This window comes from Hippocampus zosterae, chromosome 4, assembly GCF_025434085.1.
Source record: "Hippocampus zosterae strain Florida chromosome 4, ASM2543408v3, whole genome shotgun sequence".
NCBI classification, from domain to species: domain Eukaryota; kingdom Metazoa; phylum Chordata; class Actinopteri; order Syngnathiformes; family Syngnathidae; genus Hippocampus; species Hippocampus zosterae.
In genome coordinates this window covers 23,401,959-23,428,008 of record NC_067454.1, presented here as the reverse complement: position 1 = coordinate 23,428,008, position 26,050 = coordinate 23,401,959, and the positions used below count along the sequence as shown (strand labels likewise).

At 39.6% G+C, this 26,050-nt stretch overlaps 2 protein-coding genes across 3 annotated transcripts; both read left to right on the top strand.

The window, feature by feature from the left end:
• Positions 1 to 1,289: 1,289 nt before the first annotated feature.
• On the top strand, positions 1,290 to 24,844 carry LOC127599276 (exostosin-2). 2 transcript variants are annotated; one of them, XM_052063118.1, is made up of 15 exons: positions 1,290 to 1,458; positions 2,725 to 3,066; positions 3,175 to 3,398; positions 4,912 to 5,001; positions 6,060 to 6,176; positions 6,579 to 6,774; positions 6,869 to 7,008; positions 7,095 to 7,188; positions 11,475 to 11,606; positions 15,918 to 16,107; positions 18,338 to 18,504; positions 19,979 to 20,122; positions 20,546 to 20,674; positions 21,213 to 21,295; positions 23,418 to 24,844. In XM_052063118.1, the coding sequence occupies exons 2-15, from the start codon at positions 2,752 to 2,754 to the stop codon at positions 23,554 to 23,556; spliced, it is 2,160 nt and encodes a 719-aa protein (XP_051919078.1). In that variant the 5' UTR covers positions 1,290 to 1,458; positions 2,725 to 2,751; the 3' UTR covers positions 23,557 to 24,844. The 2 variants fall into 2 exon arrangements, with proteins under 2 accessions (XP_051919078.1, XP_051919079.1); XM_052063119.1 differs by lacking the exon at positions 1,290 to 1,458 and adding an exon at positions 1,790 to 1,908.
• On the top strand, positions 2,752 to 23,556 carry LOC127599877 (exostosin-2-like). The gene is made up of 13 exons (XM_052064089.1): positions 2,752 to 3,066; positions 3,175 to 3,398; positions 6,060 to 6,176; positions 6,579 to 6,774; positions 6,869 to 7,008; positions 7,095 to 7,188; positions 11,475 to 11,606; positions 15,918 to 16,107; positions 18,338 to 18,504; positions 19,979 to 20,122; positions 20,546 to 20,674; positions 21,213 to 21,295; positions 23,418 to 23,556. The coding sequence occupies exons 1-13, from the start codon at positions 2,752 to 2,754 to the stop codon at positions 23,554 to 23,556; spliced, it is 2,070 nt and encodes a 689-aa protein (XP_051920049.1).
• Positions 24,845 to 26,050: the final 1,206 nt, after the last annotated feature.

The following is a 26,050-nucleotide window of genomic DNA, read 5'->3' as shown; positions in this document are numbered from 1 at the left end:
AAATTATTTCCTCTATTTTAATACATGTTACACTACACTCAACTCTGGGCACAGAAAAGTCAACTGCCTGTATCTCCGTGAGTGCTAAGTGTTTGCACACGTGGCGATCTATTTTTTATTTTTATTTTTACATTTTTGTCAGATTCGTGAATGTTGCGAAGACATCCCCCACATGTTAGCAAACAGTTGTCTTGGTCCCAAACTGAAGAAATAATTATATATTTTCATATTTTAGTTATCATACATTTGCGTAATAATAGTGAATTGATTATGCTTGCAATGAAGAATGCTTATGCTCTTAATAAATGATAATGTGTATGCTCTTAATAAAGATATGCTTATGCTCTTAATAGATATATGCTCATATTTATCATAAAGACTGCTTAGTGCACTGTGTGACAGTTAGGGGACACAACCACCTTTCCGAGAATGTGGTTGGAAAGAGAAAAGTTGTTTTTTACATCTTTAACATGTTCCAAATTTGATGGTGACAAGAAAAAACTGTTTGTGGACATTTTTGCAATCTTCGACAAAGCCTAATTAAAAAAATAAAATAAAATCATTTACACGCCCAAGCATTCGCTACTCAGTAAGATCATGTAAGCAGGCGTTAACACACAAAGGCCTTTTCAGTCCAGGCACCAAGTGGAGGTGACAAAAGTTCTAGGTTGGAAAAAGAAAATACTAGACCTACTGATTTGACTCCATTTCTTGTGTACACGTGGGAGAGTGTACTTTTTTTTCTACTTTATTAGTACAAATGGAAAAATAGAATTTGTATCCTTTGTTTTTTATTTTATTTTTTACAGTTTTGAACTCTCAACTCCAACCAAGGTTGACCTGTCGTGTTGTTAAAACTTTTGACAAAGTAATATGACAGATCTACTTTCAAATGTAAGAAATTAAAATAAAACATGGGGAAAATAAATACTGAAAATATATGTTCCTGAAGAATATGTATATACGTTACCGAAGTAGTTGTATTGCTTTACACCCTGAAATGAAACGATATACAGGTATGATCTTGTATGGGTTTTGATCCAGCAACCTCAAGCACCTTGGATGAGATGTTCTTTCAATGACTCCGCTTTGATACTGTACACTAATACCCGGCCGTTAAAACCACTGTATTGAGAACCCCGGAGCCATAGGCAGGGAAACAGGAATACAAAATGGAAGTTAATAAAGACTCCTAGTGATTAAGAATATTTGTACTCCCGAAATCGAATGTACAGTACAGCATTTGCAGAAATTACACAGCAAAAGTGTGTAAAAGGTGCACGTTTGAGAGTGCAGCCACTAGAGGGAGGAAACGTCTGAATTACAATCCGCGATGCACAGAAAAGGACGAATAACTTCCGGGTGTGACCGTGGGCTCCAGTGGTCGTGTTTTGCTAAATTTGCATGCTATCATGAATTAACGCCGAACTGTCAACGCTGGATCTGGTAAACATCTTTGTAAGTAAAACACGCAACGACGCAATGGTCGACACTTAAACGGACAGCAGTAATACATTTCGATTGTTGGTAACGTTTCTTTAAGATGACTTTCGTGAGATAATGTAGCTAACTATGTTTGGTAGGTTAGCATTAAGATGTATAATGTCTCAAATATAAGCGAAAAGTGAAAGTGGTCACTTTGGTAGTATCTGTCTTGCCATACTAATGAATACGGTGTTTTTTTGGTAGCGCTATTATGTACAAGGCTATACAGAATACAAGCAGGGGCGTTCATATCAGAGTTAGGGGTGACAAATTGTCCTGAAGCAACCCTGTTTTATTAAATATGTATGACGTATAGTTCGAATAACAACTTCGACGTTTCTCGAAAGAGCAGTCCGCCATTTGTGGAAGATTACGTCACCAAAAGGGGGGAAAAACTGGCTTTCCGTGTTGCGGCAATTACAGGTAAACAACGGGTTGATATATATCGCTTGAAGCGAAACTAAAGTTCCAACGACTGCTGTCGCCGTCACTTTCGCCATTTACAAGTTTTATCCACGTTTTGCCTGATGCTGAATTATGTTGTGCACATACCCGATTGGACACAATTTGAAATTTAAATGGAAAATTTCCTTTTAATATTCTTTATCACCATCCTAGATTAAACCTTTTTAGAGCCATGATGAGCCATATTTTGGTGCGCTAACCAGCTCTGGCCCTGTGTATTTGTGATATGATACAGTCCAATAATATGAAGTTGCAATTATTATTTGATATTTGGAGTCTTTATACTGTAGTTTTTAAGCCTTTAATAAATATTACTTCTATGTAATTACTTTTTTGTTTCTTTTTCCCCCACCAGTATAAAATCTAACTGAAAATTTGACATATTGTCTGGGCTTTACATCTTTTGAATGCATTATATCAATCCATTCTTTATTTGAAAAACATAATTACAATAATACATTTTCCAAACTCTAGCATTTCTTTTCAAATCAAATTCACGATATGTTTTCTCTGAAAATGGTGAATGGGAGGGATGGTGTAATTCTGGAAAACAAACATTGAACAACAAAAACATTGAAAACTGTTGAGGAAAAAAAAACAATCACAGAATATACAAATCCATGGGTGCTGAACCTTACATATGACTGTAATTGTTTTAATGTTTGTAAAATTGTGTGTGGAGTGGTAAGAAATATGGGACAGATACTGAAATACAATAAGACAATGCATACACGTGAATCATTTAACATTGAATATGTCACTATGTCATTACAGAGGCGAGGTAGGCAGGCAGAGGCAGACATGTATGCCTCTGGGAAATACAGCTCCCGGGGACCTGCTCTTATCCCACGGATGAAAACCAAGCACCGTATATACTACATCACACTCTTTTCTGTGGTGTTGTTTGGCCTCATCGCCACTGGGATGTTTCAGTTCTGGCCTCACTCCATTGAGTCCACCGCTGATTGGACCGTAGACAAGCGCAGTGTTCATGATGCTCCCCTGATGCGCCTCCAAGTCTCGAGTCCCATTCCTGAAAGGGGAGACCTTAGCTGTCGCATGCACACCTGTTTTGATGTGTATCGGTGTGGCTACAATCCTAAGAACCGAATCAAGGTAATTACTCCTGTGCATCACTTCCACACCACATTCATATGCGTCTGTGCGTCTGTGTGTGTGTGTGTTTTGTTTGTTTTGTTAAGATATGTTATTTTCTTTGTTTAGGTTTACATCTATCCCCTGCAGAGATTTGTTGATGAACTTGGGGTTCCCATCAGCAGCACTGGACTTTCGCGTGAATATAACGACCTTCTCAGCGCCATTTCGGACAGCGACTTTTACACTGATGATGTCAACAGGGCTTGCCTTTTTGTCCCATCAACCGATGTTCTGAATCAGAACTCCCTGCGAATTAGAGAGACTGCCCAGGCTCTTGCAATGCTACCTCGGTAAATGTCTCACTTGCAGTTGGATTCTTAAAAAAAAAATTTTTTTTAAACCTCTGAGTCAGAATTATCTTTACAAGACAACTTATGTTGAAACACTCAAGCAATGTGTCTCTGGTCGTTGGAACCACTATTACTATAGCAAACTAGCCACAAAATACACATTTAGGGCATAAACAAAAATGTGCAGTAATTTAGTAATAGTAAGTGTCCAGACGTATGGCAATACATATTCACAGCTCAACTCTAATTTGTTCACAGAGCACAAAATTAACCACAATGGTAACAAAGTTCTGTCTAGAAAAATGTAATAAAATAGAATAGAAAACCTTTATTGTCACTGTATCGTACAGATGCAGCAAAATTTAGGTTATTAAAACATAAAAGACAACCAATAATAATTAGAATGACAAACATTTACTATATGAAGTGCAAGGGTGAGAATGTTGATGTCAATGAGCTTCTTGATCACCCTGACCGTAGATTCATGAAAGTCACAGCAGACTGCAGTGCCTCATTTGCTGGGTGCAGAGCAAGAAGGCGTCGGAGAGAAAGATGGAGAGAGAGCTTGAACCATCACACATTCTTCATTGAATGGTGAAATTGTCTCGGCAAGTGTATAAACCATCCATGTCCTTTGTAGTACCAGTCACAGCTAAACATGTACAAATAAAAAGCTGAGTTGACTTGATGAATAGGTAGGTAATAGCAGCAAATAAAATTGAATTATTAAAAACTTGCTTGAAACTTAAGTATCCAAACCCCAGTTCCAATGAAGTTGGGGGATAATGTGGGACATTGGTTAAAATATAAATAAAATAGAGTCAATCATTTGCAAATCCTTTTCAACTTATAAACAGTTGAATACACCACTATGGCAACGTATTCTATGTTCAACCTGATGAATGTAATTTTAAAAAATGTATTTATTTATTTATTTATTATTTTATTTTATTGTTGAAAATACAGTATTTGCTAATTTTTAAGTTTATGCCGACAATTCATTAAAATAAAAATGGGACGGAGCATCTTTACTCCAGTGTTACATCACTTTTCCTTTTAACAATAATCAGCATTTGGGAATTGAGGATGCTGTAGCTTTGTAGGTGGAATTCTTTCCCATTCTTCTTTGATGTACAACTTAAGTAGCTCAACTGTCTGGGGGGTCCGTTGTTGTATTTTGACATTTTCAATTGGAGACAGGTCTGGATGGCCAATGCTAATTGTTTACATTGGGTGAAGTTAGCCCTGTCCTCTCTTGTTTCATACTCCACTGTGAGCTAGGTCCAAGAGAGAGCAACGCCAATGCCTTGTTTCTACAGTAACACAGCCATTTAATGTTTTATTATTTGCTTAACTCATTCACTCCCAAAGACTTTTTAAAACTTTTTTCAGACTTGGTTCAGAATTGGCTGTTACTGAATGAGTTTAATCAATTAATAACAATCGTGTTTAATCCTGGTAATATGTAACTCCATGCATCAAGTAGTTTTATTGGTTTTGTTTTTTTTTAAAGGTGGAACAAGGGGATGAATCATCTACTTTTTAACATGCTGCCAGGAGGCCCACCAGACTACAACACTGCTTTGGATGTGCCCAGAGACAGGTAGCTTCATCATGAACAATCTCTCTTAATTGTACAGTGTAGATCACAGGTGTCAAAGTCAAGGCCCGAGTGTCAGATCTGGCCCACCATATCATTTTATGCGGCCCGCGAAAGCAAATCAAACATGTCAAGTTCCATGATGCTTGCTAAAGTAGGAACCAAAATTTCAAATTGTCATATGTAATCCACAATAAGAGTCATTATTCTTGACTTTGACTATTCTGATTTTAAAACTAGTTATTCATCAATTTGTTGTGCACTGTGTATGTAAGATGTGGAGGGGATTAAACATTTACATGCGTTCCCAAAATTCATAACGGCCCTCCAAGGGAAACAGTAACTACAATGTGGCCCGCGACAAAAACGAGTTTGACACCCCTGGTATAGATCATATTGTCAGCAGCATTGGGGCGGAGGCTGACAAAATGGAAACAATAAATGCGTTACCCATTGGGATTTTTCCTGAGAGAGGGGAAAGCACTACCCAGCAAAGTGCATGTCAGTAGCTGCAGCATAATTTCATTAGCGTCCTCAGATGATCTCCTACTATTGTCAAGGTATTGTGTGTAATTAATAAAAGAGATCATATCATGGACTGCATGGTAGGTGGCACAGCGCCAAAAAAATGATTGATTGTATGGACCCTAAGCTTTTGGCTGGATCTCGTACTCGAAGCAGAACACACATGCTAAAAGATGATTTCCCGAAGGCGAAGTATATATTTACTAATAGCTACAAATAGATATCCTCTACATTAAAGTGATGGTTGGTTGTTTAGTGTGAGCTGATGAACAATATCTTCAGATGTAAGGAATTTCCTGAGCTCATCCAGAGAGTCTATTTGGCATGAAACTTTATTCGAACCAGGTGTGGAAGAATTTCTGTGTTTTTGCCTCTGCCTTTTGAGTTGAACGTAATCCCCAAAATCATCACTCAAATTAACACTTGACCATCCACTGTATAAGGGGATTGTAACCAAAATGTCAACCTTGCCTATGTGTATTTTTGTTGCTCTGTTCTGTCAAACTCCTCTGTTGACTAATTCGCCTTTGTTTCAGAGCGCTCCTGGCTGGAGGCGGCTTCTCCACATGGACGTACAGACAAGGTTACGATGTCAGCATCCCAGTTTACAGCCCCCTCTCTGCTGATGTTGAGCTCCCCGAGAGACAGCCTGGGTGAGCACATTGCAACCATATACCAGTGTGTGTTTATCTTAGTGGAGTTTACGTAGCGGTTTGGTGCATTTCAAAGATAACTGTCAAGCAGATAATTGGATGGAATAACTGCTGCAATAAGGCTTGACAACAATGTACAAAGAGAGGAAAGTCTAATAATGCAAAATGGTTTGGGTTATAATCGAAATTTGAGTAATGCATAACCCTGGACACCAGCATTCAGAAAACACAGTCATATATATATGGCTTAAACATTGGTTCATCTGTGACATTTTATTGAATAAACCTTAAAGTGAGGTAAAGTTTTAATGCAGATCCAATTTGGGTCAATTGTATGTTGTTAAGATATTGTGACAGAACTAATGTATTTGTGCTAGATCATTTTCAATCTCAATCTTCCAGACCTCGCCGCTACTTCATCCTGTCATCTCAAACAGCCATTCACCGGGAGTACAGGGCTGAACTTGAACGCCTGAAGGAAGAAAATGGCGAAGCTCTGCTTCTTTTGGATAAGTGTAGCAATCTCTCCCACGGAGCTGCCTCTGCTCGAAAGCGCTGTTACAAGGGACAAGTGTATGACTACCCGCAGATCCTGCAGGTAAGCACAGCTGCATACAAATATCTCTTTTTCAAGATAAAAGTTGTCAAAATGTCGGTGAAGTATATTCAATGCTTTTCCAATTTCTCTGCAGGAATCCTCCTTTTGTGTGGTGCTGAGAGGTGCACGTTTGGGTCAGGCTGCTCTTAGTGAGGTGCTCCAAGCCGGTTGTGTCCCTGTCATCCTTGCTGACTCCTACATTCTTCCTTTTTCTGAAGTTCTTGACTGGAAACGGTCAGTGTTATTCAAACCAGCGTTCATTAAGCATGAAAGAACTTATGTTCTGTACTCACTTACGTTGTTTTGGTTATCTGGCACAGGGCATCAGTGGTTATCCCAGAAGAGAAGCTCTCGGAGATGTATACCATCTTGAAGAGTATTCCGCACAGACAAGTGGAGGAGATGCAGAGACAGGTAGCGGTTCAATTCTAATTACAAATATTGTAGCCAGGCAGGCAGCATGCCGTACTTGTGATATGCACTTGCTTTAAAGAATGGAAGCAAACAAATGTGTGTTTGCCAAGGCACCTAAGCTGGCGCAAACCCAACGCGACAAGTGACCTGCCTGGTTCAGCACAGTTACTTTCAGTATCTAGACCACTGATGGTGACAGTTGCTCCTCTGACTGTCACACCACTGTAATTATTGCCATGAGTTTGAAGCTGTTATTTAAAAAAAGGCTGGCTTATGTTGTGTTATTGGCAAAACAGACATTCTGACTGACATTAGTACCTCATTTTTTACATTTCCTTCTTCTTGTCTACGTTTTAAAATGGACAGCAGACATCCAATTTGATGTCTACATTTATTTGGTGTATCCACCACAGTAAAAAGAGATTTGCTACTCATTAATTCCTTGTGTCAACTTTAATCCATTTACCAATTATCCAATTAAATAATGGTACCGTACTCCTTTTTACTATGGCATGTGTGCGATGACTGATGGGTGTCAAATAACGTCTAACCAGATCTGAAACAAGATTACACTATCCAAAGCCCATGCTAACTGAGAAGAAACCCCAATAAACTGTACCACCAATCAAAGGCTTAAAAGCAACCAATTCTTTTTAACTGCATAACTGCAAACATCTGTGCTGACTTGCATAGTAACTACCATCTGAAGCTTCTGTTAAGTTTGATATACTGGATTTAATATAAATGCGGCAAAGGACCTCGGTGTTCTCTAATGTTTCTAAACAAAACCGTAAACAGTCAAAACTAATTCACCAATGCGAAGAAATTGATATGTTAGATTACGGTACATTTAGTGTTGTTTGGGTTGCAATTTATCAGTTTTACCAGCAGAGAGCGCACAAGGCTTTGACTTGAAGCTGTCTTCATTTTTCCAAGTTACCGTACGTTGGAATTCGCACATAGTTTTCTTATTCAAATAGCGCTGCGAAGTGCGTGTTTTGTATTCGTGGTGTTCATCAAATGTAACTTTCTCAGTGCTACTGTAATATTAGGGCCCTTTTATGGTCTAATTTGACCATTTAAATTGTTTATATTTCATTCATCTTGACAAATAATTTTCCTTTGACTGGATTCTTGTCATCTTGTGGTGATTGTCAGTCATAGTGAAGCTTTTGAATGTTCGCAATTTCTCAAGTCAATATTAAATGTATTTGTTTACATGATAGTCCAGAACTTCAATGTACTTTGGAAAAACAGTGATCAACATTTTGGCCCATTTTCCGACCTGTTTTGGAGCAAACCAGAAATTGAATCATAATTAATGGTTGTGCAATTTCTGCAGTGTCAATTTGAAAGATTATCTTTTTTAAAATGAAGAGATGGAAATTAAAACGTTTTTTTATCTGATTAATCAATGATTTAATCAATCATTCAAATGATTATAAATAAAGTTAAAACTCAAATTTTTAAATTTGTTTCTTTGCATCAGGGTAAATGGCTAGATAATAGATGAATGGATAAAATCAAGAAGTCGATTGCGGGTCTCAATATGTTGAGTTGGAATGAAAGAGAAGATTTGCATGTGTGTGTGAAAGCACAGGTAAAGGTAACGTGTTAATTAATGTGTAGCACAACATTATTCCCAGTGAGCAGCTGACATGTGGTTCAGCTGCTGTTTTTGATTAAGTCCAAATCACTAATGATTGCCTGGTTCTCGCCACGGCTCACTCAGTGGTTCGCAGATCTGCTCTATAGGTGCAGCCATCTGTCACATACTTGACACGTAGACTTAAACAAAGACTTCTGTACTCCCAACTGTTTGTGCTCATGACTTTGACCTCTTCTCTAATGATTTAAATGGTAAAAAGAGAGTGGGCTCTTGAATTCAGTTATTTTCTCTGGTATTAATGTTTTATTAACAATTTGCACGTATTTACAGTGAGAAGGGACCGCTTCTATATATATATATATATATATATATATATATATATAAAATATACACTCAAACACACACACCGGTATATTTTTTTAATTGGGCTTCTTTATTGATTCTTTACTTTTTAGGGATAGTTAAGCTTTAAAAGATTAAACAAGAATAAAGGTTTAGAGTTGAACATGGTTTGTTAAAATGTTGCATTTGAAATGGGGGAACAAAAAAGTCCTCTTCATTCCAGCTCATAAAACTATGTGCAGTAATGGGGGAGCGGGAGGACTGTGGGTCATTCCCTCAGGCCAGCATGGTTTCCTTACATCCTCCTCCTCCTCAGAAAAGAAAACTTTCATCACCTTCTGATTGATGAAGTGTTGAGATTTCCCAGGAGGTTCGGAAAGTCTTTTTGGATTTTCCTCACCACTCTTTAAAAATAAAAGACGCATTTAATGTGTTATGAACTAACCTTACAGCAGGGGTGCCCAAACATTTTGGACCGAAGATCTACTTTTCGATCAACCAACCTCCGCGATCTACCCGTACCGTGCACATGCACCCAAATACACACGTATGCCATGAAGAGCAACAGATACAAGCGGAGGCATGCAACGCACTTTTGCAGCCTGTTAACTATCGGAGCTCACGCTTGCCGTTTTAAATTGCTTCTGTCGGCCCTCCAGATTGCCATTCTTTGCCAATGCCCTCAGTGAATTGTACACGAAACAAACACTGAATGAGAATAATGATAAAAGGTATTGGCAAACAACTCTGACCATAAGCCTCAATTGCAAACTGCTGAGCGCTAACAACTTCCGGTGACGCAGGTCACGCGCCACCGAAGCATAAAGATGACCTGCTTTATTTTCTTTATTGAATAATTTTTGTGAAAATGAGACTGATCGGACGATTAAGATGCAGTGTGAATTAACACAAAAGATAAACTACTAACATGCCCAGAGACACACAAATGTTTTTTTTTCTTCTCTACACCCCTCGCGAACAACTTGGACCAGTCGATCGCGATTGAGGTAATGGGCACCCCTGCCTTACAGTTTAGGTAGTGATACAAACACTGGTTTGGGACCAGTAAAAATGTGTGATTGTGAACATTTATGTACAGCTCAGTCACATAACCGGGGATGTGATGGTTTGTGAAAACTGTCTAAACCAGGGGTGCCCAAACTTTTTGGATCGAAGATCTACTTTTCAATCAACTAACCTCCCAGGATCTACCCTTAACGGCGCACGCACACACAAACACACGCGCGCGTGCACGCCATGATGAGAAACAGCCTGAAACGGAGGCATGCGACGCACTTTCGCAGCCTGTTAACTATCGTAGCTCACACGTACCGTTTTAAAGTTCTTCCCTGGGCACTCCTAGATTCCTATTCTTTGCTCGTGCCCTCGGTGAATTGTACACGAAGCAAACTGAATGAGAATCATGACGATAAAAGATAGAGCGCAACAGCTCTGATCACAAGCTGCAATTGCAAACAGCTGAGCGCTAACAACTTCCGGTGACGTAATCACGCGCCACCGTAAATTTAAGATTTACCTGCTTTATTTTATTTTTTAAATATTTTTTTAGTGAAAATGAGACTGATAAGATGATTAGTGTGCAGTGTATATTAACACAAAAAATATATTACTAACATGTACAAAGACACACAAATGGTTGTTTGTTTTTTTTCTTCTCGACACTCCTCGGATCTACTTGGGACCTGTCTTAGATCTACCGGTAGATCGGGATCTACCTAATGGGCACCCCTGGTCTAAACCCTTCGATTCAACTGTTTGCATAGTCATGCAAAGCTCCTCCTAGCCTTCAATTAATAAGATAAGATGAGATAACCTTTATTTGTCCCACACTGGGGAAATTTGCAGTCAACATCATCACTTTGAAAAATAAATTCAAAACCCTTAAGCCCTAGATTTTTTTTTCCTTCATCGTCGACAAAATACCAAATAGGAATTGTCTTTACCTCTTCCAAACCCCCCCCCCCCAAAAACTGGAAAATAAATCTAACCGAATACATTTGAATGTAAATGAACTTATTTTGTCCCCACCCCATTTGCTCAGAAAATCTTGATTTCCAAAGTATCAGAACCAAACGGACAAGTGCGGTGAGAGAGATTATTTATGCGTTTATTTATCGATCTATTTATTTATTTAAAATGTTCTTCTCTTTTCAAGACTTTCATAGCATACCTATGTATTGATAAAGAATAAAGAAAAATATATGTATGTATTTAATTGGAAGTCCACTTTGTCCAGTTTGTTGTGATAAGTAATAGGAAAGTGTTTTTTTTTAATATGGTAAAATATCAAGCCATCTGTTTCATTTGTTTGTAGGCACGCTGGTTCTGGGAAGCCTATTTCAGCTCCATGAAGGCCATTGGCCTGACGACGCTGCAGATCATTAATGACCGCATCTACCCATATGCTGCACAAACATATGAGCAGTGGAACAATCCAACTGTTGTGGTATGTAACTCTTAAGTCTTGACGTTTACATGCACCATGATAAAAATGACCCACATTTTAAAATATTGATGCAAAGACTGTGGATTTTTTTCTTTTAAAGGCAATTTTTTGTGATATAACAAAGATGAGTACTACTTTATTAATTACAGAAATATTTCCCACGCTGATTGTGAAGCAGTACATACAATTCAATTAAAAACGTAAAGGTCTATTGGTAAAGCACATCTTGACTTTGCAGTATGTGCTAAGATGCTCCAAACCTGTGAATTGACGGAGCATTTCATGCGCCCGGCCCCCAGCGTGTCACCTCACTGATTTTCTGTTTTCCGTTCCAAAAATATTTTCGAAGTGATGCCATTCTTTGTCAATTTCGATGGATGCTGTTCGGTCACGGTCAGTGACCGAACAGCCTCAATGTCTTTTCAAGTTTCTTTCGGATACTTAATGTGTTAGTGCCCCACTACTGTGATGTTTGAAGACTTAGGAGACTTAATAATAATAATATATCACATTTGTAAGCGCCTTTCATAACACTCAAGGACACTGTACAGCCAAGACCAATAGTAAAACACAGATAAAATAATAAATAAATAAAGAAAGATTTAAGGTGGGTAGGCAAGTCTGAATAGGTGGGTTTTGAGCTGGGTTTTGAATAAGGAAAGAGAGTTGTGACTCAAGCAGTTTCAGAAAAATTGCCCCAACATGACACCACTGTCACCATGCGTCTCTTTGCATATGGTCTACTTTGTTGTAATGTGCAGTGACTGAATCAAAGTTCAAACTCAGTCTCATCTCACCATAACACACACACTTTTGAATGAGTGTCTCTGGCTTTGGGAAAAAAAATTGCAGAGCTTTGAATTTATTATTGTAGAATGGAGAATAGAGATCATTGTCACATGTGGTAAACAACTAGTGCTTGCCAAAAATATTCTGCAATGACTTTAATGTTGCCGTAGGCCTCTTGGCAGCCATACCGACCGGTTTTTGGCTGGTCTTTTCATCAGTTTAGAGAACTTAACTTCTCGCCCATGTCACTATTGTGCCATGTTTATCTTCCATTTGTTTGTGGTGGTCTTAGTGCACTTTGAAACGTGACTTGAAGTCTTTACGCCTTCATGCGTCCCAGGGACATTTTGTGCCATTCAGTTCTCTTATTTTTATTTCATTTTGTTTTTCGAAAAAAAACATTGGTTCTCAGATTTTTGGACCATTAAAAATGGCAAAAGTTTAAACGTGAACTCTTTCAGTTTCAATCAGTGCGTTCAGTGCGTACCATTTTGATCAGGAAGAGTTTCAAACTGAATTCGCCCTATTCTACTTAAACATGATCCGGCTCACCAGGCTCTATCACAAGTCAGAAATTAATCAAGATTAACAATAATCCACTAAAAATATGTGTTTATATTCTGGAATTTGATTAATAATATCTTAATGATAATGTGCTTTAATATTTAGTCGGTGTGGTCGAAACAGTACATTTAAACATTTATGTAAAATAAAATAATATAATTCGAGCACTCAAAAAGAAAGGAATTTCAGTCATAGGACTTCTCCACATTAATGTATTAGGATTGACAGAAATATAAATATATAAATGTTTATAATTTCAGGCAGCAGGTGAATTACCAAGTTCATTTTTTACCAAATGAACACACCAATAGATGAAACGAACAAGTTCGAAATGCTCAAAATCCTGAGAGCCTCTATTTCCATCCATCCATTTCAAGTGCTTTCCACACATTTTATTCTACCTCAAAATATAAAAAAGGAAGGATTGATGGATTATTCATTTATAGAACTTGAAAAATCAATATTAGGCTGTTAGAAAATAGCTATGCATTTTTCCATAAAAATATATATTGTATATAAACTGAAATAGTAACTCCAATATAGTATTTAAATGTATGACCACCGTTTATTTATTTGTAATTCGGACATGTACAAAAAAAAAGTACAGTAGAATTGTAACTTGTGAAGGGAAAAACCACCAGAAAATAAAAAAGGGAAAAAAATAGCAAAACAGATCATCAATACAACATAGGCAATGTACGACCTGCTTATAGATTAAGATCATTTACAACGTGAGAGCTCCCTGAGTCAGTGGACTGCATAACACCTAATACTACACTGTGCATATGGCATTGTGTTTTATGGAGTACCACACAAGCAGTGTTCGATCTCCACCAAACGGGCTCAGCGGTGGGAGAAAAAGTTCTTGCATGTCTGAGCTGATCTGTTTGCGAATGATAGGATGGGGGTTACTGTTTATCATTCATGTGGTTGTGAAAGTTTGTGGCTGCGCACAGCTTGGCAATGCAGTCACATCTTTGGAGCCCCGGTCTCTCTTGTCTTAAATCAGTGGGGAGGGGTGATTGTAAGAGTGGCTCTCCGTTTGTCTATGAGAGCTCTGAACCAAGTCTGGCAGGTGTACAGGAATAAGACTGTGCCGTTGTACAGAATTATTAGTTGTTCAGTCGAGAAGTGCTCTGCCTTTGCGCGGCGTTTGCCCTTTGTTTTCCCCTTCATTCAGGTTTGTTCTGACCGAGAGATGAATTGGCACACGGTAAAGATTTTTGGAGGTGAAGTGTTTTAAGGATCAGTTCAATGAATGAACGGCATGAAGAACTTGAACAAAACACAAAATAAATCAGTCAGAGAACCCCCCACCTCCCCTCCGAACCCCTCACCTCATGTCGTCTTTTAGGCTGGTAATTGAAAGCACATTTTCCAGAATTGCTGGTGCTGTTACACTGGGGTTTCAGAATGGAGGACAGGCTGCTTTTTGTTTAGGGCTTGTGAGTAAAGGGTTTACTTTTAAGGTTGAGCCCTCTCAGCCTTTAAGATGTTTTGGTCTATACAACTGTGTTTTGGCTATCAATTAAGCTGCGGAGTAAATTGAGACTTTTGTCGCATCGATAAGCATCTTAAAAGTAAGGAGTGCACATGTTGCTTTTTCTGTTGACACTTCACATTAAAGTTTTAAAAATGAATCTGCCCTGTACTGATTTGTACATGAATGCTAAAGTCAACAAAACCAATAAAAAAAAAATTAAAAACAATAACTGTCATAATAGTTACTGACACTGCACCACATGTTTAATCATTTTTTTCCAATCTTCCTACTTTTCGAGCATATGAGCCTATTTTATGTTTGCGTAGGGAACACTGCTTGTTGGGTCTTATTGGCATGCCGGTCTCCCTCTTAGAATGTGTTTCAGACATCGTTAATTTGCAAATAATAAATTTATGTCCGTGCATTTTGCGTAATGTGAAGATCAGTTTCCAAAAATCAGAAATGTATAATGAAAGAAAAACTATTCAGCTCTTACATCTGTCAGAAGTTATTAATCTACAGATGTCTTTTAATCCAATTGATTTAGTTTGACAAGTGACTGAAGTGGTTTCTGTATTTGAATATGCGCGTTGTATGTGTTACTTTAATGACTTCCCCATCTACTTGTTTGACAATGTGTGAACTTTCACAGGGAAATTTCCACTTGCCAGTAAAGGCCCTTTTTACTGGTGCATTAGTAACGGATGTTGTATAAGAAGCTGTAGCTGACTTGGGCTGATGTTGTGGAAGGTGCCACATTATCGTACAGCCACGCTTTATATGGACTTCAAAATTGCCACAGATGTATGGCCCTTTTGCAACAGCTTTTCACTGTAACGTCTTTGTCATCGCAACAGCCATGACGCTTGTTTATATGTTCTAGTAAGGCCTGCCTGCATGTGGAACATTATTTCAGTTCATTTGTATTGTCAAACTTTGTTACTTTCCATGCCAAAATAATGTTTGATAATGATCTGTTCTTGGTACATCGGATCAGAGAGCTGACCTGATGGGTTCAATGAAATGTTATAGGTCATTTGAATGGGGACCAATGAAAGAGGAGTACAACTTTGAAGATACTTGCTTTCCAGATTTGAACCTCCTCACATTTCTTGAATCCGTTATCTCATGGTTCTCGAACCCATCGTTCGAGCACCACGAGGCCCTTTGATATTTAAGAGGAGACAGTCAGCCTTGCTTCTGTAAGGTTTCTGTGATGGACTGAGTCAACGTGCTTTGTCCAGTCAATTAGTCTTCATGAGACACACTACTGAATGATTGTTGCATGCTCATAAACTACATCATTTGAAAACGATTGCGCTTGACGTCACCATTTTGTGGAGGGAGTCTTAAAGCTCCGTACATCATAGGAAAACATCCACGTGTTACACTGAAGAACCTTGTCCTGCCAAATACTTTTAAGTAAGTGTAAAATTGTGTTGTTTGTATGTGTCTTTGCCTTCTGTCTTGTGCAGAAGTGGTCCAGTGTGAACAGTCCCCTCTTCTTGCCACTTATTCCACCAAGAGCGCCCGGGTTCACAGCAGTGGTGCTGACCTACGATCGAGTCGACAGTCTTTTCCGAGTCATCACAGAAATTTCCAAAGTTCCTAGCTTGGCTAAGTTGCTGGTCGTGTGGAATAACCAGAACAAGAGTCCTCCTGAGGGTGAGTATACCCATTCACGCATCCACATGACGAGATCCCCCTACGTCATGTTAGGTGCACTACGTTAAAACGTGTGTGAATCGGAAAACGGCTTGCCACTTCTCCATCGCAGCTTGAGTTGCAAGCATTTCATCGCGTTTTGTGAGGATACTTAATGTAACGTTTTAGAGCATCCTTGTCAGCAACAGACTGTTTGTTGTCTTTTGGCACGTTGCAGGAAGCTTATGTTTTCTTGCACCTCTAATGATTTTTGTTTGTTGACGGAGCAATGCAAATAGTAAACCACTGTTAACCTGTCTCACTCTGCCATTGGCACCCAAGTTGACGAAAATAATGAAGTAGTGGCGGGGCTTTGAAGTGCTTTCTCCTGGCCGTGTGTTTCCTTTTCATCAGAGGCGTCAGCGGCGCCTGCCAGGAGTGGCGTGACCCATTAGAATTAACGAGGGGCCATTGATAGGTCAGACTCTCAGGTCTAAGTCAAGTGCATAGGAAGTTGAATGGCTCGAGTGTCATAATTACTTAACATTGACCTGTTATTTCAAATTCCTCTTGTATTTTGTGTACAATAGATAGGCCTCCTATTCCATTATTATCATTTTCATTATTTAGGTCAAACATGTATTGACAATCAAGGGTAGGACCTGGTAATTTTGTTTGTTTTTAGCATATTTGTTCCCTCTTGTAAGCTTTTTTTCTCTTGATTCACACCAAGTTGTCTTTTATAGCTTCCAACATCTTAATCGCTAATGTATACATGCAATCACTTGAAAAAGGCAACACGGCAAAGGATTTCATTTGATTTGGAGTTGAGAAAGTCAGTCATTGAAATTTGATCCGATTTTTAAGTTTACCAGAGTCCATGCTGACTGAATGGATCGACAAGGCTGAACTCAGCTAATAGCCCACAGTTTTCCTGCTGTCGCCTGCCAGTCTCGAAATAAAGGACGGAAAGACAACAGTTGGGCTGAAAGAGAAAAATGGTTTCCTAACATACCTGAATATCTCTCCAACAGTTTTTGACAGGTCATCTGACATTGTTTGGCCGCGGTAGAGCTCTTCGCACAGTGTGCAAATGCTCATTAACACAATTAATGAGGGGGAACGCTGTGTGTCTAATCAGTGTGTGTTGTCATCCTTGCCATGGTTCCTTCCCAAGATCTTTAAAAAAAATGTTGGACATTTGCCTCTTGAATAATTACGACTGCAAGAGTTTGCACGTGCACTAACCTAACACAGTGATGTTATATTTCCATTGCCAGCACAACCTGTCGGTGGTAAATTTCATCGTATGTCCTTCACAGGCGTGTTCAATTTGTAAATACAACTCGAAGTGGTGAAATGCTGTTATACTGTGCACACTTAATGTACTGCAAGCAAGTCTCTAACCCCTTGAAAATGTTGTGCAAGCACTTAAGTGGCAGCTAATATTTTGTTTGTTATGCCCTTGGTCATTTTGTTTCTGTTATGGTCTTCAGTTATGACCATTTTGAATCAGTTATATTACAATCTTGATCAGTCAACACATATATTGGATTTTTAAAAATTGCATTTATTCAATCACCAAAGCTCAACTTTAAGTATAATTTAAAATAACAACCAGAAAATAAATGACTACAAAATGATATATTAAAATAGTAGCAATTAAAAAAATATATATATACTATGTAAAAATAAAAATCTGCTGTTTACACTTTGGCCTCTCAAGGCCAGTGGGGTGCACTATTGTTGATTCACTAGGTATATAAAACTGTGTGGTAAACACCAACAAATGTTAACTGTTTTGTTAAGCACTTTGTTAAAGCTGCCGCTGTTGTGAAAGCGCTATACAAATCAACATGTATTGTATTGTATTGTAACAACGCTCATCTGTCTTTCAACATCAAAGTTTGTTCAGTGTTGCATGTAACTCAGAACTGTGATGTTTGTGCTAAATGTCAAGGATCAAGGATGGTCCACTATTGTCGTAAACCTCTAAAGTTTGGGTCATCTTTGTATTAACAGACACACTATTCTCTTCAGTCAAATCAATTTTATTTGTTGAATTTTGTTGCCAAATGATTGCTGCGATTGGCTGGCAACCGATTCAGGGTGTCCCCCGCCTGCTGCCCGAAGACGGCTGGGATAGGCTCCAGCACCCCCGCGACCCTAGTGAGGATCAAGCGGCTCGGAAGATGAATGAATGAATGAATGAATGAATGAATGAATGATTGCTTTGCTTTTCTATTGTCAGAATCTCTTTGGCCTAAGGTTGGTGTGCCTCTCAAAGTTGTGCGCACCAAAGAGAACAAGCTGAGTAACCGCTTTTTCCCCTATGACGAGATCGAGACTGAAGCTGTGTTGGCCATCGATGATGACATCATCATGTTGACATCTGATGAACTGCAGTTTGGCTATGAGGTGAGCAAGTTTGAAACAACCTGCACCAAATGATTCCCCTGTTTCTTCTGATGCTGTCGTCAGGGCCAGTAATCATTTCCTCGTGATCACAAGCCATGACTTTTTTTTGGGGGGAAGATTAGTGTCCCATAAGGTTTTGACTGCGTGCTGTTCACGTTTGATGAGTGAGGAACTGTTCACGTTTGATGAGTGAGGAATGATGATGGGCTAAGAGCCTACAAATGTCCCTCCCCTCACCTGACTGCACTTGGAAGCAATTTAATAAAATTGTAGCCAGTTTAAGGAGAATTACACAGAATTACAAGCAGCACAGTCGAAGAGTTGACACTCATGGGTTTCAAGATGAATATTTTTGTGAATTATAATGCCACTCTTCTGAAATGTTGCCACACTTTTATTCAGCCTCCCTTGCCAATTTTCCATGCCCTCGCCCTTTTTCTTTGCCTTTCCGAACCGGGGTCAAATGTTTTCCACTGAGCAGTACAATTTTGTTTAGCTTGCCACAATAAAGTTGGCAACAGTCAACCGTGCTCTGTTTAGATTTCTCTGTTTATACTATTGTCTGTATAATCAGTACAACAAATTAAAAAAGAAACAAAGCAAAGGGAAAAAAAACTGATTGTGGAGGCATGTGTGTAGAAACAAGATGGCAGAGTGACGACAAAATTACAAACACAAATAGCTTTGAATTGTTCTTTGTTGTTGTACGGTTAACTTCTAAGGCTGGGGTACTCAAAAGCCGGCCACGTATTTGAAGCTGTCAATCCAAGGTCAGATGAGATCAGGCATTCTCAAAGGAGTATTATGGCCATAAGCCACACTTGACTTCAACCAGTACATTTACCGTGTGTGTGAGACCACGAGGTGAGTGCCTGCCCCGTGACCAGAATTGAAAAATATTTTTTTTGACTTGGTGTTTTGGGTGGGTCAGTTTCATGTAGACTGGGACTTGTCTCAATGGCAACAATACACAGTCTCTACTCGAGGCCCAAAGTCATTCATTCGCTGTTTGAGAAAACACAAACCCAATTCCAATGAAGTTGCGATGTTGTTTTCAACCATGATTTAATTGTTTACACTACAAAGACAAGATATTTCATGTTCAAACTTATACACTGTTTTTTTGGCTGCAACATATTCCAAAAATCATCAAATGTCAGTTTAGAACAGGCTAACTGGAAACACAGTTGGTGCCATGATTGCGGATACAAGAAGCTTCCCTGAATTGTTGATTCACAAGCAAAGCCGGGGGTGAGGTTCACCTCTTTGCGAGAAACTGCGTGAGAAAATAGTCGAACAATTTCAGGACAAAGTATTCAAAGAAAGCATCAGTTATAGTGGCATTATTATTAATATTATTATTATTATGATTTTTGATTTATTATTTTAGATTTGAATAAACACTGAATGAATATTTTTTTTCGAATAGTCATACCGCTATATTTAATCTTTTCTACCCTGACACCTTCTACAGGTATGGAGGGAGTTCCCTGACAGGCTTGTGGGTTACCCAGGGCGACTGCACCTGTGGGACCATGAAATGGGAAAGTGGAAATACGAATCGGAGTGGACCAACGAAGTCTCCATGGTTCTAACGGGCGCTGCTTTTTACCATAAGGTGACCCAGTAGTTTTTATTTTCACAAAGGCTTCCTTCTGAGCAGGTCAAGCTTTTGTTTTAGCATCATGATAAAATTCCTAATAATAATAAAAATGATGATGATGATAGTTCAGATATAATGTGTTTTGGGAAGGATGTTTTTCATTATAAATGAAGATCAGATGACATGAGGTTAGAGTGGGGGAGCAGTTTCCTGTAGACCGCTGTGTGTGGACTATTAAGGTTAGACGGCAAGATTACATTGATGGATGAGCAGAACGTTGCAGGCTGGGCAAGGTTATCACGCCTCCTGTCAGCTCACACACACGCTGTGGTTCGAAGCCAATTTTACCGCACCGCCCTCTCCTACATACTCTTGGGTCATCCACTGACTGCTTTATTCTTCTTAATCAACATTTTCATGTGACTCTTTGTGTTGCAGTACTTCAACTACTTGTACACGTACAAGATGCCTGGAGACATCAAGAACTGGGTCGATGCACACATGAACTGTGAAGATATCGCTATGAACTTTCTCGTGGCCAACATTACTGGCAAAGCCCCCATAAAGGTACATTCATGTCATCGGTTGGTTTGGGGGGCTCTTACTTTGTAGAAAAGGGGTTGGGGGTGGGAATGAAGACAGACAGAGCAGACCAACATCTCTGGGTCCTATCAGTTGTCACCCTGACACTTCACTGCATGGCCCCCCTCATCCAGGCTTCGGGACCCAAGCCCAAGTCCTGCCTTAACCTCCTTTATCGGGGTCGGTGGGGGCCTTGTAGACTCCCCTTCGAAGCTTTCGGAAACACTCACACGCTGCCACCACATCACAATCCGCACACACCCTTTTGCTTTCACCCCGTCGCACCATATCTCATGCGGTTCTTTCAGAAAAGTCTTTCACTTCGCTGTCTTTCCTCCGCCAAACGCACGCATCCACTGATCTACTATTGGATGCAGCCACGTCATACATCATTACTCTGCACAGGCAACGTTCTCCCCACTGCACATGCAGTCCTGTTGGAAATGGCAGGCTTATTTCAACAGGCAGGACCGTTTATTAGCTTGAAACTCAACTTGACATTTGGTGGTGTGATTTTGTTTAGGTGACCCCCAGAAAGAAGTTCAAGTGTCCTGAGTGCACCGCCATCGATGGGCTGTCCCTGGATCAGACGCACATGGTGGAGAGGTAATGCAATTAGCCGACGCAGAGTTCTATGTTTATTAGTTTGATTGTAGACTTCTGGTTAGTCACTTTTATCAGTACCCAGAACGTTGGACCTTGACCCATGTTTTTATATGGACACAACTCAGAGGACAATGACTCCTGCAAAATTGCAAATATGCATTATTAGCTTAATTTTTTTTTCAGGAGTGGGGGGGGCACCAATACTCGTTATTTGCAAAAATACCCCTTCAATGTTTTTTCTGCTCAGGCCAAAGCTGGAACCAAGTAACAATGTTACTTTGGTGACATGTTGTGGCTAAGGAGCCATATTAAAGTGAATTGAGGAGCTTCATTTCGACAAAAGTTGTGCTTTGTCACCATACTGTGGCTTATCGCTGCCAAGAAACTGTATTGAAGTGAGTTGAAAATTTTACTTAGACCAAATTAGCATTTTGCCACAATTTTGTGGCTACTATAGGTACTTAAAAAGCTTCCTTACGGAGTGTCTGTATTTTCTTTCACAAAAGTCCTGAAAAATCATGGGTCACATTGCCCAACCAGGTAGATATTTGCAATCTATGTTTGGCAAAACGTCACATCCACCAACTGGTGGCTCTCATGGCATATACATCGCTGTGGAAGCTACGCGGACGCTAGCCGACAAGTCCAATGTTAGCTGAAAGCTTCCGACTTGAGTCTTATCTTGACTGCTGCTAGTTTTGATAGATTCATGTCAGCAGCGACAAACAAGGGCAGCCGCATAGAGTGAAGCCTGATTGGCAAATTATGTCCATTAATGCGCAGAATTGTGTGCTAATGTCATTTTCATCCATCATAAAACACCAAATTTCATCACACTGCATTGTGTTGCATTGTCAGTGTCATAACTATACATTTGGAGGACGCCAAATTGCCACTGCTCAGTGAATTGTAGCTTATGATGAGTGATTAATCAGTTCTTTTTATTTTGGTCCTTGAAAGTCTTCACATGAAAATGAAAGGAAGAAAAAAACCCCACAATTTTCATTTTACTCATTTATCTGTTGTCCCTTTTCTCCGCATGGACGCCCTATCTCACAAGTTTTTTACCTCTTCCTACTTCCTTTGCAAATGTAAAATGCTATAAATAACTTTTTTTCTTCATTTAAGGTTTTTTTGTACTTTCCTTTCACTTCCTACCAAAATGTTCTCTGTTTATATGTTCAACAAACAAACCAATCAGTATTTAATCCAACATTTTTGTTTTCCAACTGGATATTCCTGCTACTGTCTGCTCATGTGAACTTTTTATCCTGTACCGTCCCAATCCCGTGAAAGGTAAAGTTCATGGGAATCGCATGGGATTCCCCCCAAAATGTCAGCCTCTAAAAACGACGCTCCTGAGGAAGAGCAGTTCAGAAAATGGCTGGATGGTTGTATTGCTGTACATGCATGTTCGGTTAACTGAAGACTTTAAGTTGTCCACAGTGTAATAAGTTGTTGATTTCTTTGTTCATGGCGATTGGTGATGGACCAGTCCAGAGTGTGCCCAACCTCCTGCCCAAAGTTAGCTGCGATAAACTTAACTCACCCGGGTCCCAAATGAGGAAGGTATAGAAAATAGGTGGATGATGTCACATTATCATGAGGCGTCCCTCCATAAACCAGATAGAAACAGCTCCCAGGATGGTGCAGTGTAGTTCTGCACCATTGCAAACTGCAACCACAATATTAAATATATTGTTAAATTAATAGCTCCCTGACAATCTTTGTTGAAACCGAGCGGTATTGTTGTTGTGGTTGTTTTGGGGGTTTTTTGAAGGGCAGATTATTATTTTTTTTTTTTTTTAAACAACTCTAGTTTTTAATCATGTGAAGAGTGAATGTGCTCCTGGGTGCACTGATCTTCCATAACTGTACTTGGTTGCTCATTTTCTGTTTTAGCAACAGCTAATCATAGACGACAGATGATGTCAGTTTCTATCGGTCCCGACCTACGACATTCCAAGTTAATCAATTTGACATACCAAAGCATCACACCAAGTCTGATCTAAATCCGTTCACATCAAGTTCATCTTTGAGGAAACATGCCATTGAATTGTTTCTTTCAACTTGAGACTCACCTCCACACTTGGACCCAAATTGCTTCTGTTTTCCTCGCCAGATCGGAGTGCATCAACAAATTTGCATCGGTTTTTGGCACCATGCCTCTTAAAGTGGTGGAGCACCGGGCCGACCCGGTTCTCTACAAAGACGACTTCCCAGAGAAACTCAAGAGCTTCCCCAACATCGGCAGCCTGTGACCAGCGTGCCGTTCATGTTTGGAGCTCATCACAGCTTTAGAAGAGACACGCTTGACTTTTCTGACATCATGTCTTCATTTGTACGTTGGTTTTATGTTCCCGTCAGTGATTTTGCATTTAATTTAAATTGTTTTTTTTTTTACACCTAATGTTAATCATAATTGATCTGGGGTCCTCACTGATATTATTAAGGGATCAAGGCATGTGTACATAAGCATATCAAGAATAATTAGCAGTGCTAATTTATTATTCCATAGTTAACGTCTTCAAACAATTGGGTGGACTGTACTGGGCAAATGAAGTGGAAAAAGTCATTCTTACCAAATTGACTGTATAGTTAATGCTTCTATGTTAGCTTCACACAAACAAGACAAGATGTTCCCCGACTTAAAAAAGGTGCTCTCAAAAATCTAATATTTAGATTTTCTGTTGGTCACAGAGTTGTTGTCGAGCTGGATTGTTTTCTGTGTATGTGATGGAAAATTGCTTGTGTATTTGACACATTTTACAGATCAATATACAGTGATTCCTCATTTGCCGTGGGGTTTACGTTCCAAAAATGACCTACAATAGGCGCAAATCCACAATGTAGAGATTCACCGTTTATGGAAGGGGCATTGCGCTTCTGTTAAGGCTTTCAAGATGAGGCTTCTCCAAAGTTTTTGTAATGAGCTGATCATCTGAATCGGGTGTGTTGGATTAGGGAAACATCTGAAACGGTCTTGATCTGGGTTCTTGAAGATTTGGGCCTCCCTGCTTTAGAACATAAGATGCGTTTGAAATTAATGTGCGGGCAGGACACTGTGAGTAGTGCATGCGCATCAGATTGAATTTCTGAGTGAAACCTTAACGTTCATGTTTTCTCGGTTTTTGTAAAACAAATTTGCCCTCCCAAAACGGTTTTTTTTTGACTGATCCGACTTAGTCGGAAGAATAATAGCAAGACAACCTGCAAGACAGCATGGTAAAACGGCAATAGGTCAAGTTATCGGTCACAAATGAAAACCCGCAATAGAGTGAAGTTGCGATAACCAAACCTCCAAGTAACATGAGTGACATGTTCGAATTTGTGTGTGCAATTGTTGATTCAATGCTATTTATCCAGTTAAGTTTATGTCTGGATGTTCTTTCTATCCTTTATGGATTAGATGTTAAAGATTTGAAGATGTTGCAATGCCTTGTTTTGTTTTGATACCCGTAAGGCCATTGTAGAACATTTACATTTGTGACTGATTGTGTGTAATCTTAACTTTTTATGTAAAATTAAAATCTAAAACTCTCCAAATAAGTCTGCTGTAGTTAATTTTTGAGCTTTTTCCCCCCCGTTGTTTATATAATGTATTTGTTGAAAGATGACACAAGTTTTATTTTTATTTTGATATCCGCCTTCACTTGGAATCTGTGATGGTCCAAATCAGCGTCCATGACATTGTCCCCCGCCCTCGCCTCCCCATCCTGTCACCTGTTGTCTATATAGGCTGCGTAATCCACCCTGTTCAGTGTCAGCGGTTCAAAAGATTGCAGTTTGTATTTTTGTCTTCTTCATTCAGCGTCACACTCTTGCCGACTGTGCAATCTCGATTCATGGCTTGTGTCCCTTCAAAGGTACTCAAAGGATCTTGGAATTTGGGGTTTAAAGGTGAAATGCGGGTACACACGGCAAAGTCATCGTTTGTTATGCACCGGCAGTTTCTAATAGCTGTCAAGACCTGGGGACTTCCTCAACACTGGAAAATAAAAGGGAAGTGGAATTTTGAGCATGACTCTAAACTTGTTTTTGCAGTTATGTGGGTTTTGCCCTTTCACCTTATATCCATGTTATCGCAAAGTGTCTTAGTTCTTTCATCTTTTGCAAAACAGATACGCCCAGCTTGCACAAGGGCAAAGCTCTCAATTTACCAGTCGATTACGTTCCAACCCTCATCTATGGTCACGAGCGATGGGTCGTGACCGAAAGAACGAGATCCCGGATACAAGCGGCCGAAATGAGTTTTCTCCGCAGGGTGTCCGGGCTCTCCCTTAGAGATAAGGTGAGAAGCTTCTCCTCCACATCGAGAGGAGCCAGATGAGGGGGCTTGGGCATCTGATTCGGATGCCTCGTGGACGCCTCCCTGGTGAGGTGTTCCGGGCATGTCCCACTGGGAAGAGACCCCGAGGATGACCCAGGACACGCTGGACAGGCTATGTTACCCAGCTGGCCTGGGAACGCCTCGGGATCCCCGGGAAGAGCTAGAAGAAGTGGCTGGGGAGAGGGAAGTCTGGGCTTCCCTGTTAAAGCTGCTGCCCCTGTGACCCAACCTCGGATAAGCGGTAGAAGATGGATGGATGCAAAACAGATACTAAAACGAGGTACAATAAATTATTGTACTTTAATCACACAAAAACAGCACACAAGTCTTGCTTTCAACGATAGCTTAAAGCTACAATTGCATAATAGTATAAGAAGGGGAACGGACACAAATACTCAATAAGCAAAAAAACGAGTGGACCGTCT

Excerpts from the sequence above, each read along its gene's own strand:
- LOC127599877 (XM_052064089.1), top strand. The coding sequence starts at position 2,752 with ATGTATGCCTCTGGGAAATACAGCTCCCGGGGACCTGCTCTTATCCCA. Across the intron at positions 6,177-6,578 it reads CTCCCCGAGAGACAGCCTGG|ACCTCGCCGCTACTTCATCC; the intron begins GTGAGCACATTG and ends TCAATCTTCCAG. Across the intron at positions 7,009-7,094 it reads GAAGTTCTTGACTGGAAACG|GGCATCAGTGGTTATCCCAG; the intron begins GTCAGTGTTATT and ends TATCTGGCACAG.
- LOC127599276 (XM_052063118.1), top strand. The coding sequence starts at position 2,752 with ATGTATGCCTCTGGGAAATACAGCTCCCGGGGACCTGCTCTTATCCCA. Across the intron at positions 3,399-4,911 it reads GCTCTTGCAATGCTACCTCG|GTGGAACAAGGGGATGAATC; the intron begins GTAAATGTCTCA and ends TTTTTTTTAAAG. Across the intron at positions 16,108-18,337 it reads GAACAAGAGTCCTCCTGAGG|AATCTCTTTGGCCTAAGGTT; the intron begins GTGAGTATACCC and ends TTCTATTGTCAG.